This window comes from Penicillium lagena (genome assembly GCF_028827675.1).
Source record: "Penicillium lagena strain IBT 129212 chromosome Unknown utg000006l_segment0_segment0, whole genome shotgun sequence".
Lineage (NCBI taxonomy): Eukaryota > Fungi > Ascomycota > Eurotiomycetes > Eurotiales > Aspergillaceae > Penicillium > Penicillium lagena.
Window position 1 is genome coordinate 60,893 of NW_026623227.1, and position 12,540 is coordinate 73,432.

The 12,540-nt window shown below is 45.9% G+C and overlaps 5 protein-coding genes across 5 annotated transcripts; 1 reads left to right on the forward strand and 4 right to left on the reverse strand.

Moving 5' to 3' along the window:
* Positions 1–2,422: 2,422 nt before the first annotated feature.
* Positions 2,423–3,043, forward strand: N7510_008174 (uncharacterized protein; the record flags this gene model as incomplete). Its single annotated transcript, XM_056980099.1, has 1 exon — positions 2,423–3,043. The coding sequence occupies one exon, from the start codon at positions 2,423–2,425 to the stop codon at positions 3,041–3,043; it is 621 nt and encodes a 206-aa protein (XP_056830308.1).
* Positions 3,044–3,980: 937 nt separating this feature from the next.
* On the reverse strand, positions 3,981–4,412 carry N7510_008175 (uncharacterized protein; the record flags this gene model as incomplete). Its single annotated transcript, XM_056980100.1, has 1 exon — positions 3,981–4,412. The coding sequence occupies one exon, from the start codon at positions 4,410–4,412 to the stop codon at positions 3,981–3,983; it is 432 nt and encodes a 143-aa protein (XP_056830309.1).
* A 1,094-nt stretch (positions 4,413–5,506) lies between these two features.
* N7510_008176 (bZIP transcription factor) lies at positions 5,507–6,825 on the reverse strand (the record flags this gene model as incomplete). Its single annotated transcript, XM_056980101.1, has 3 exons — positions 5,507–5,634; positions 5,684–6,680; positions 6,730–6,825. The coding sequence occupies 3 exons, from the start codon at positions 6,823–6,825 to the stop codon at positions 5,507–5,509; spliced, it is 1,221 nt and encodes a 406-aa protein (XP_056830310.1).
* A 1,359-nt stretch (positions 6,826–8,184) lies between these two features.
* Positions 8,185–8,853, reverse strand: N7510_008177 (uncharacterized protein; the record flags this gene model as incomplete). The annotated part of the gene is made up of 1 exon (XM_056980102.1): positions 8,185–8,853. The coding sequence occupies one exon, from the start codon at positions 8,851–8,853 to the stop codon at positions 8,185–8,187; it is 669 nt and encodes a 222-aa protein (XP_056830311.1).
* Positions 8,854–10,759: 1,906 nt separating this feature from the next.
* Positions 10,760–12,118, reverse strand: N7510_008178 (FAD-dependent oxidoreductase; the record flags this gene model as incomplete). Its single annotated transcript, XM_056980103.1, has 3 exons — positions 10,760–11,165; positions 11,220–12,016; positions 12,071–12,118. 3 exons carry the CDS (start codon positions 12,116–12,118, stop codon positions 10,760–10,762), a joined length of 1,251 nt encoding a protein of 416 aa, XP_056830312.1.
* Positions 12,119–12,540: the final 422 nt, after the last annotated feature.

The window sequence follows — 12,540 nt, forward strand, 5'->3', positions numbered from 1 at the left end:
AACGACTGCGGCGAAGGATATCGTCCCACCAGTCGAGAGTGTCTGGTGAAGATTGCGGCGTTGGATGAGGCAAAATAGGCACTGGTTGATTGCCCTGCGTACCACCACCTCTCGCTGCACTTCCGAGCCTGAGCAGGCGGGGACCCAACACCAACTCCGATCAGACCGAGTCCAACCGACAAGGCCGAGCTGAATGCATCTATACATGCACCGGACGGACAGCGGGAGGCAGACCCATATCATAACCACACGTAGGTCACAATTGACCCAGAGGCAGAACCAACGAGAAAGGAGATCTCACTAGAGGCGCTCATCAAATCAGCGGAGGCCAGGCGAGGCCCAGGTTGCCCTAAAGACTCAAGGCCAAGCCCGCCCAAGGCATATGCCCTGCCCTCCGCACAATCGGCAAACTAGCGTTCAACAAGATCCCAAAGGGCCTCTCGGTGGGCCGAGACTGAACACACGATGTCTAAGAAGCCCGCGCGGAGAAGCGGGAAAACAATATGGATGAGCAGCAGGGCAACAGCCATTGCTTATGATGCAGTTGAAGCTCTCAGAAGGGGACCCTAGAGGGCAATATGCTGGCAGATATCCCTAGTAAACCACGCGTTGAATCATTAGACCAACTTATTTTTATTGAATCCACAGGCGATCGTGTGTATACTATAAATAATGGCAAAAGTTACGTTAGGCTGAAAATTAACGTGGGGGTGAAGCACACCTGTGGTGTGGGTGAGCGGAGGCACAGATGTTCGTGTCTACCACAGTATTCTTGGTAGCGTCGGCATAAAAACGAATAGTTGCTTGGACATGAAAGGGTCGGTAACCAAAGGAATTGAACAGAAAATATGCTTTCTGATTAAGATTACAATCATTCTCTCGTAACTGAACACAGCAAACACGCGAGCCATGGTTGTCAATTTGAGGTTATCATCATGAGATCATCCGAATCGGGTCATCGTCGATAGCGTAATCAAAAAATACTGGCTGTTCGGCATGATTATTTGAGGACCGAAAACAGCTCAAAAGAATCTCAGTTCCATACTCTTGCTTCTAAAATTGATTTATAAGAACGTATCTCGGTCTATTCAGTGGCTCTTATCCAGCGGAGGCAGACTTTTCCGTCTTTTGCTGTTCCCATCTGTCGTCGTCACTGACTGAACGAACGGAAGAAAATGATGAACCCAAACCGTGCAAACTCTCGATATGATAAAACATTTCCTTTTATCAGCTATCTCGCACCTTTCAGCGGGTCATACGAAGATGAGAAGGCGAGGACACGCCTCTTAGTGCGATCATACGCCGCACAGCGACGGTTCGACAGAGGCACAGACGCTATGAACGTTGTGAGCAAGGGTAACAACAAATATACCGAGTTCAGTGTTCAAAATTTAAAGTCATCTGTAATGGCTACAAATCCAGCCAAGCAGTCATCGCATTTACACGGCCTTACCCCAGAGGGTTCTCATCGGCATGAGGCTCGTTGTTCTTCTGGAAAAGACAGTTCTCAAAATGAGACCAATGATCGATTACATAGGAAGGGACGAAAGGGACCGACCGGTATCACCAGAGAACGCGTGCATGAGTCGATCAACGCCAAGCATCTCGGAATGGGTTCTTTAGACTTTTTGCAGAGTTATCCCATTAGCAAGTTGCCTCGGGGTTCTTTCGAAGAATGCTTTTCTTATAGTTCGTGGCCTCTGTGTTCCTCGCTAGGAAATTTTAACGATGGTAATAGGTGTGTCGGTCCTGTGGCCCAGCCTCATTCCTAGTAGTCCCAAGGATGGAACCAATGCTGTGATACATGCTTGGTCTCGCTCATACATGATGGATGAAACGTCCTGCTTAGCATTGTCCTTTGGCGCATTATGTCACAAACAATGCAACGGGCAGAGACCAGATATCCAACTTACGCCCGCGGTGAAAAGAAGGCTTATTTTGTTGGAGATGGAGTCAGCCCGTATTATCAATCAGGCCTTACAGACCGCTTATCACCCTATCACCGATTCTCTTATTCTGGGCGCTCTTTGTATGGCCAACAACAATTCCAACACCAATACGATGGCAGGCAAAAGAATATCACCTTTCAGCCCCCCACTTCACCATCTACAATGGCTGGACATATATGGAACCACCTCGTTGAACTCTGGCCATCACATGGGTCTTTTTCATCTGATTCAACTTAGGGGGGGGGCTTGACAGTATTGAACTGCCTGGCCTTGCAGCCATTATCTCCTTGTAAGCTGTCTCAATTCTGACCTGTTTATCGTCAGTTCATGGATTTTTCTCGTTTTAACAGTTGCTTCTTTGTAGCTCAGACATTTTAGCCGCCAGCAAGTCGCTTTCTGTCCCGAAGTTTCCCTTCTTTGCGCTGCAAGAAAAACGGAATCCCACATTACAAGAAATTGTAGGGTTTGGGCAAATGGACATGGAACTAGACTTTGGCCAATATTACGAAATTGGCTTTAATACGCAGCTAATCGAGGTTTTTCAGGCGATCAGGGCTTATTTATTCACTCTCGAGGAACTTGAAAAATGTCAAGGACCATTCGGAGATGAGGCACCACTCCGTGAACTTGCCGACCAGCGGAACCTCATTCAACACAGTTTGCTGTCTCTGCCTTCGGTAGAGCAGGTTCCTGGCTGTTACTCAAAAAGTCTCTTGCTATATGAGGCCTGCCGCATTTCGGGCCTGATATTTTCTGTTGGAGTTGTTTTTCCTATACCATACGAAGCCGCACCTCTGGCAAGCCTGATGAGATTGTTGAAACTAGAGCTCCAGAGAATCCCGCAATCACGTTGCCAGTCAGCTTGCGCCAAAGGCGTTTTGATATGGATGCTTGTACTTGGTGGCATAACGGCGATCGACACCCAGGAGAGATACTGGTTCGTGCACGAACTCCGAACTATGGCCGAAACGAGTTCCGTATGTGAGTGGAGTCAACTCAAGAGAATTCTGAAACGAATACTTTGGCTAGATGGTGCTTGTGACATTGCAGGACAGGAACTGTGGGATGAGGTCAAGAGCTCACGTCTATCCTAGAGCATATAGGTAGACCCTTCCCGAACTCATAGACATTTTAAGTAACAAATCGTGATTTCGTGTATCCTTCCATTGATGTGCCGCTCTGTCCCTTCTCGACTCAACCTACGAAGTGGCCATCCGACAATTTTTGCTGGAGTAAGATTAGGCTATGGTAAACATTTTGATCTGGAAATTCATAGGTTTACGAGCAGAAAGCCAAATCCCTCCGGTTCTCTCTAGTGCCATTGCCGCATTTTCTCTATCACTATCCAGGCAAGTAGGTGCGCCTATTCCTTGAACACAAGCATTTGTCTTGGTGAAAAGAAAAGTCACTGCAGTTACTACAGGGGTCTCTTGTAGGCACTAGCATGTACCAACAAAGCGAGATGCCAAAATATTATACAAGGTGATTGATACGCCAATGAGCAGTAGTATCTCCTGGTCTTGCTTCCTTCCTCACTATCACCAAAACTGGAGCATTTAACTTGCAAAATCTTGAATATGTATGTGTTTGTGTCAACGGCAGACGGCATTAATGTGTTTCCGTCATCAACAAGCCCGATAGTATCTGGACTAGGGATAGGCTAAATGAACTTGGAACACTCCAAGGTCGTCTGCTCCTTCCCACCATCCTAGCTCTACTTGAACCGTCACTTGCTGATAATCTATCAATTTCCGGGGGGTCATATAAATCAATCCAATCGACGGCTACATCCCACTCCACAGGATAAAAGGCCATAGACAGGTTTGTTCGAAACTATAAGTCCACTTTGACGGGTTTTCCAGCCCCATTGAATTGGTGTGGGGCAATAGGACTAGCCCCTTCAAACAGTTAGTCGAAGTCTTTAAGTACATTGAAAAGTGTCTAAGCTATTTCAGTAAACAGCCAACGTGCTGAAGACTCATTCTTGTCGTTCTCGCCCATAGCAAGCACTTCCCCCCGCCCCCCTCCAAGTCAATATGGAACAGGGCATCCTTTCTCAGCCCACAAACGCTCAGCATCGCTCTGAAATGGGGGTGGTGCTAAGCCATTAAACCTCCACTCCTCTCTGATCCCGTTAACAACGCTATACTCCCAGTCAAGCTCTCGCTCCTTCAAGAACGGGATTAAGACATTGTCAAGAGCTCCGTGGAAACGAGTCATGCGTGGAGGCTCTTTATCTAGGTGGGTGGCAAGGTGCTCGATGCTGAATCGGACGAAGTTGTTTCGAGGTTTCCCAGCAACGAAGAGCTTATTCGGATGCACTTCGATATAGATGACATCTACATAGAAAGCGGGTAGGGTCGCAGGAGGAGTTGAGTAGAGATTGGTAATGAGCTGGGCAAGCTTCTCCTGGTCAGGAGGAGAAAGGGCACGCGTGGCGTGGTAGATACGCCAGAGAGGCATTTTGCTGGATTTCACCGAATAAAAACGGGTATAAATATATGGAAATCGTGATGTCGAGGCAAATAATAGGCTTGGAATTTAGAAGTTCAAAATAGTCTACGCCTTATGAACGAGCATCCAGCCGTTATTTATAATACCCTCACACGTCCCAACAATCCATCATAACTCCGTTGGGGGCTCAACCTTGTTCTTACCAAGGGTTAAGGTGAGACCTCGGCTCGTTGACTGCGTACTCCAGCCCACTGAATGGCTCTTAGAAGCTTTCTGCGGGAAAGTGCTCGGCTTGATAGCGTAATCCAAAAACATGGCGATATTTTTTCGCTATTCAGCAAACCTACCGGCAGTACCTATCCAATAGCTGAAATTCTGAAGGCAGCGGTTCGCACAAATAATGACTTTACAAAAAATCTAAGTCAAAAACGTATAAATCCACGGAGTAATTGATAGAGGCGATCCCGTTTTTGTAATTTGGGAACTTACATAATTAAAAATCGAGAAGGGTGGAGCGGCTCGTTCAATAGTTCAAAAAAAGCTAAACATTGGCCATTTCTTTCGGGGCTGGAAAAAAGCCTCTGATATCCAATAGACAACCCACTATATAATGAGATTAAAAAGAAACTGGGCAGAATAAAAATATGGTGGTTGAAAGTTCAAAAAGTTCAAAGCAAATGTGGTACGGTCGAGCTTCAACGAGGTTTCTGAATCAGGTCGGATCCGGGTTGGGTACCCGCCTGCTTTTCATGCTAGTTTTCAAAAACCCTCGAAATATTGAAGCCACTTCACTCGCGAATTAGGTAACTTGTGCTGGACTTGAGGATGCGCATACCTGTTACCGGTACGGCGACAATATCTCCACACATCTGGTCATTGTTGGGGTCGGATGGTCTGTGGATGACTTGATTGGATGTTCATCCTGCTGGGTCATGTTCTTCATGTCTTCCAGGAAGATGCTTTGTGGGTCAATGTTACAGGTCTTTGATTGGATCTGCGGACCAATGTCGTTTGAAATGGAGAATTTCCCCACGGGATCCAGGCGTCTGAGAGATCAATGACCAGTGGTTAAAACGTGACTAACTATTTCCGATTATATAATTTCAGGACATGAATTTTGGGTAATCGAACTCCCACTGATTATATGATGTTGCCAATTGTAATGCTTGCTCAACACCTTGCTTTCGGAATATTGGTCCAGGGCCAACACAAATGAAATCGAGGGATAGAACTGCCACCAATTTAGCCAACGCGTTTCAAGTATTCTTTGTAGAACTCACTTCTTAAGAAAGTCGAGAGATTAAATTCCGATAATGCATCAATACGTGGACTAGAGTGAGGGGAGCCACTGTCGGTGTGGATCCCCTTTTGTTGCAGAAGCCTCTGCACGCCACTGGCATCCAGCCATTCATCAACTCCCGAGTCAACAACGAGTTGCCACGTCCTCGAGGACCGCGAAAGCATATTTGGGGACAAATTCTCTCTCTTGTTGTACATTGGGTTGAGGACCTTGGTCTTGAGCTCAATGGCGTCGCCGAAAGCATCATTCATGGCCATGTAGAATGCGGATATTAGACGATTGTGTTCGGACAATGTCAGTGGCTGACCGAAGATCTCGCCAATCTTCGCATTGCCTGGTGAGTTCACCAGTAGTTCGTATAAATACTCGCAACATTCTCGTACAAGGCGCTGTGAGAGGGTCCCCCGTTCTTCTTTTCGGCAACTGGCAGAATTTATCGTTGCTGGAGGGCTCAGCAATGCTGAACCCGGAGACGATGAATACATAGATGACGCTGATAATACGAGTCCGAATGGGAGCATTGCCTGTTTTTGATAAGAAGGCGTAAGGGCTTGCGAGGAGGGCCATTGCCACGAGCTGAATGGAAATTGAAGAGTGTCCTCCGGAATCGAGGAGTTAACGACTTCCAAGCGATCTGAATTAAAGTGGAGGGTAACATTTTGTGGAGCGCTCTTCTTGCGGCTGACATTTGTTGTAGAGGTACCTTCGACCGCGGCGGCAGGTTTATCGGCATCGTCACAGCCCTGTTTGGCGAGCGATACACATAGCCGGGTGATATTCTGGAGCACGGAGATGATATTCGGGTGTCGCGCAAGTATGTCCTCCTCGAAGAGAAGGTTACTGAACGACAGGAACGATTGACTCATCTCCTTGATGCCCTCCTCCAACCCCTGCACACGGGCTTGCAGATTACTGATCGTGTTCTCTTTCCGCCGGCGATAAGCTTGCTGTGCGACGCGGAGCTGCTTGCGACGTCTCTAGACATGTTGAGCTAGTGCTTTTGCGACTTTCCTATCAGTCACCCACCTCTGGGACCTCTTGGTCGTCTGTCACGGTCCGCGGACGGCCGCGTTTGCGTGTCTCCAGAGCTATGGGTTTCGTTTCAGCAATCACTTCAGCCATCACTTGTTGTTTTAGCAAAGAGTTAAATCATCGGGGTGCAACTAGAAGATTTAATGTGATGTAACGCAGAAGCAAAGTGACACGAAAGTAGTCGTGGCGACAGTTTATTCATCAAAGCTGGAGCGGTCGGAATGTTGAATAATCGAAAAATCAGCCTGATTGCTAAACATCTTGGCACGTCGCACTCCAAGACCACATACTTTCTGGAATGCTCGCTAGTTGAATCACATTCCGTTTAGAAATGTGATATGTATGTGTTGCAGGCATCGTTCGCCATGGCAGTCTTCAACTGTGAGTATTTCGGCAATCCATGGTGAAGAAAACTTCCAAATATTTGTGCACGGCTACTACGCTTTTATCTCCTTGCGTTCACAGTACAAGTGATATTTCTGAAACGGTCTTCGTTGGAATGGATGAAGTTTCTACTTAAACCTTCTTTCTCGGCCTTTATCATCAATTATTGCCAATAATTTCTTTTCCTTTGCGGGAAACCCGAAACAGCCTGAAGTATATACCCGATGTCTTAAACAACAGGATTAGTAAAACATTGTGAACGTTGACACCATTTGGAAAAACCCGACTTCGACTAAAGTATGGTACAGCAACGGGTTAGGGTGTTAGGGTGTCTGCCTATTGGAGTCTTGAGTCGGTTGCGCTAAATCGCGTTCAGGGCGACGGTAGGCATTTCTTGAGCAAAGGAGCCGCGGAGATGAAGCTCCATGAAAGGTTCTCGGGACTGGACAAAGCATCTTTTATCAAAGAAATCAAGAATCTATGCCAAGTCGCAGCACTGGACTATCTAGTCCAGACATTCTTAAAGCCATCTAGGACAAGCCAGGAATTGGCACATTCTGGGATACATGGGACAATAATTTCAACGACGACTATTCAAATAAACGCAGATGTCTCAAGCATAAACTCATGGCTTCTGTATCTCGCGGCGGTTTTTCAGGACTGGACGGCTTTCACCCTTATAATCCACCTTTCGCATCCATTGCTCAACGCTCCGCACCCTCTTTGGGAAGATCTGATCCAAAAACCCGTAGTTGCGCTTAATGATTCCTTTGTTATCTCCAGAACGCTGGTATAGCCTCCACCACGCGGAAAAATTCTGCCGGTATGAAAGTAAAGTTGGGTCGTCTCCAGCTGTCTCGGCGCCCAATTTGACTTCAGAGACCGGGGAAAATGCGCCGCTAGTGAACAACTCATCAAGCGAGATATCTTGATAGCGCGCTGGCTTCCCAGTGACTTTCGTAAAAGTAGCCGCAAGACTTTTGTAAGACACATGTTCTATTGCCACTTTGAGATTCAACCCTGCGGACTGGTCGATGTGTGAAAAAATCCAATGTACGTAAGGGCCTAGGTCTTCCAAGTGCACAAACGGGACCGACCCGTTTCAAGAGGTGCTTCGAAGACGTAAGTGCCGTCTTCTTCCTGGCGGGGCCGCAGCAACTCGAAGAGTGTTTCAATATACGGCCCCGTGGTTAGAATTGACCACCGCGTTGAATCTTCAATCTGCGGAATGGCAGAAAGCCACTGCTCCACATGGGCCTTTCCGTAGTAGTGACCGACTCGCAGTGCATCATCGTACTGCGTCTCGAACATGTAGTTATCTAGTGATGACCAGATGAAATGTTTCACGCCTGCTTGGGCTGCCAGCTCATATATACGAATCCCCCAGTAGATCTCATTCTTGATTCCAAGAACGAAGCTGTTTATGTTCACATATGCTAGGTCTACTCCGGCGAACGCCCTTCTAAGAGTTTCTTCATCATCGGTGGGCCCTAGATGCAGGGAAACTCTCGGAAGGCGTGCTAGGAGCTTGGAATTTTGCGAGGTTGAATCGCGAGTCAAGACACGAATGTTAGAGTACATTGGTTGGCGTGAAAGTTCTTTTGGATTATTGATCAGCTCAGATTTTGCATGTCGTTTGCATATACAACGGGAATAGTACCCACCTTGGACAATTGGTATGCCCTGGGCTCCCGAGCCACCAATGACAAGTACGGTTTGAGGAGGCATGGACATTGTTGAAGTTGGCTGAGGTTATTGCTGGTAAATGGGGATCGCAGCTTCTATTTATGGTCTCTCTAGAGAGGCCTTCCTCTTTGTGATTTATAATCATTTCCGTTTCGTGCTTCTTTCTCATCCGTCATTCAAAAGCTATTTGTCAGAAGCACATGATTAATAACTGTTATGTCTATTTGAATTCTTTCCAATGGCCTCATTGTGGCATAACGAATATCATACCAAGAGCTATTTGAACACTTTTATGACCCCACGGAATGTAATGTATGGTATGGTAATGCTACATTCTGACACCGGCCTTTGCTAATTTCTCTTCCAACGTGGTCCTTGGGGCTATTAAACAAGATCAGATTCCTTGTCCCAGCAATAATACTTATCTTCGGAAGATGCTGACACAGGGTACAGCTCACTACTGAAGCCTGATTACGGATACAGAGGGCGGGAAACAGGCTAGGCCATTCATCACAATTTGGTTTTGGTGTAGTCAAATTACTTGCCACTCTGCGTTTGGCCGAATTGTTGGGTTATCAATCTGATGGAGCTTCAGGTTCAAGGATCTTGTCCACTGAGCCCTGGAATTGAGGTATGATTGGTTGATAATTAAATAAGAAGGCGCGATGACGAGATCTTTTGTTGCCCCGACAAACGGACAGAGAAACTGATGGTACGGTTGCGAGGCAGACTATTTGAATGATTACAATATCATTGCAGAATTTGACTTCGTATGTCGCCAAACTTACTATGATACGCAATCGTCCGTCGGCGAAGGCAGCCGGAAATGTTGAATAATCTTGTATTTCCTTATCAGATACCCCATACGAGGAAAATACGCATTGGAGACTGTTAGCTTTCTCATATTGTCAGCCAGCAGTATGAAGGGATCCAATTGCTTACATACGGGTCCGCGCTCGCCAGGTGGCCAGGTTAAGTAAAAGCCAGTAATTACCAGTACTTTAAATTTTAGTCATTACTAGTTTTTAGGAGAAGTTACCAGCAGTTTGTGGTAATTAGTATATTGCGTTTAAATTAGACTAATTACTAGCGCCACGTACTGACCTCGCCAGGTGAGTAAGATTTGTATTTTTTTAAAAAAAGTAAGGTTAGGAATTACTAGTAGGCGAAATTCTCTAACTAGTAACTACCACTAAGGGACTTGTATTGCTCACCTGGCGAGCTCACCGTATTTCAGAGGGGAAACGCATGACAGATGAATTTCGATTACCTATATATAAGGAATATAATTACGAGTGGTTACTAGTAGAAGATTACGTTCTAACCTACCTAAAAATCACCGAGTTACTGGTATCTCTATTACTACTGCCTACTACCAACTATCTAAAAGCTCTTACGAATTCGAGGTAAGCTAAGAACTAGTAAATACTAGTATATTCAAAATTAGTAATTTAGTTATTAGTTGAGATATATAATTCTTCCTGTTTAGCGTAGGCCTAACAACTTTGCGGTAGGGCATTTACTAATTTTCAAAGTTGTAATTATGGTAGGGCAAATGATTTAAAGGGGCGTTTGGGGAATACCAAACCTCGTCGATTGTGGCCAGTTAAAAGGGAGAGGGGGAGTTTTCAGCTAAGTGAAGCACTAGTTTTCATAATCCTCGTGTGCTTTTGGAGTTTGACATGGACATTATGGTTATATTCTCTTGTAAAATCGGTAATTTCAGCCCAGATACAAGCTAAGAATCGTGATGTCCTTACAATTTACCCCTCCTGGTATTGTTCGACTCTTCCTAAGTTATTCTACGTTATCCGATCAGAAGCTGGACATTCCAATAGAGAAGACCATTTCTTACTCCCGCTTAGCGACAGTTCAGCTTAATATACTCCAACTTATTTTACGTAGTACTATGTATCAAGTCCTAATATTGGGAATGGAGTTAATTTCGAGAAGCTTAATCATGCGTACGAAGCACATGACAAAAGTCTTCTACCCGGAATCCATACAGCCATTCAAGATCTTGGGTTCTGAAGAATTGGCTGATATAGGCCTCTTTGTCGCTCTGAGAAACCGTTCCTGTGCAAGCTCTGCGAAGATCATTATGTTGCCTGGTCAATTCTGTAACCCTCTCAATTCTTTCTTGTCGACAATTTTCCCATGTTGCAAGGAGTTTCCCGTGAGACTCGCTAGATGGCTCGGCATGAGCAGTGAGAATCACCTCTGCAAGAGTTTCGGCGTCTTCTAAAGCTATGGCGCCGCCCTGACCAGCACTTGGAGGAATAGAGTGTGCCGCATCGCCTACGAGAACCACATGGCTCATAGTGGACGTAAATTGCAATGGTCCCATTAGAAAGTAGAATCTAGAGTAAGATTAACGGATTTTCATAGACGTGGTAAGGTCAGGATTAGCTCACGGCCATATGTCATATTGATCAAGTGGTGCTGAGGCAACCAGTTCTCGTAGCCATTCTGGATAATCATCTGCATACAAGCGTGACTGTAGCATACCGGACAGAGCTCGCTTATTAGCCGCAAGGGCCTGCCATTCATCCTTAGGTCGATCTGGCACTTCTATCGTCGTAAAGAGAAGTAAGTTAGACCTGGAGTTATCGGTGGGGAGGATAAAAAACAATCCACTGGACCCAACAACACAGCTCGGATCCGATCGAGTGGAGTGTTTCCAATAGTCATTCGACGTAAACGTAAAGATAACCATCTGGCCACTGAATGACAACGTGGCATGCGGTGCAACATAGTGCCTCATTTTTGAAAATATACCATCTGCACCGACAACAACTGAGGCTTCAAAGGATTCCTCGTTGGAAAATCTTACAACGACGCTGTCCTGTCCTTCCTTTACAACGCCTGTGCACTCCATGCCGAACCGAATCTCGATTTTCTTCTCCATTGCTCTCACAAGAAGTGCATCGTGAATCACACTGCGGTAGGCACGTATGGCAGGATAGCCGTTAATCTCCTCGGATCCGAGATTCATCCGCCCCAATCGTAACCCATCTGTGTTGATCATGTTCACACCAACATGGACGTGACCAGCATTGAAAATTTGCTCATATACACCAAGGTTCTTGAGAACACGAAGGGCATTGGGCGTGAGTACCATACTGCCACTGGCGGCATGACCATTAGATCGTCGCTCGAATACCGTTAGATGCAAACCACCCTGCTGAAGCCTGAGGGCTAAAGCCAGACCCTGAAACTGTCAGCAACAGATAACGAGACGATAATACATGTCATAAGGGCTTACTGCTATACCCCCACCAATAATTGCAATTTGAGTTGCATCAGACGACATTGTCACACATGGGAGCATCAACGTCTAGCGAATATCATCAGAAAGGCAGCTAATGGCCTGAATTTATATAGTACCACAACATCTTTAGCTATGACATCAATGATTATTTATCTAAACGAAGGTTGTGTTCCCGCATTTCCTTCGCCGTGGGTCAGAAGGAAATGTATTTCCGGTTTGTAGCAAACATCCGGAAAAACCAAAAACCCATAAAAAATACGGAATAAGGATTTCCACAAGTCAAACTCCGTATCTATTCAGTAGCGCAGCTGAGTCATTCCTGGCGAGACACAATGAGAACCGATAACGAAAAAGCACGATTCTACCCGTGGAACTCGCGCTCGTACTGGTCGGCCTAAGGTCCTTAACAATCTGATTGCAGATATATCTTTCAACTCGCTCGTCGGAATCCGTGGTGTGACGAT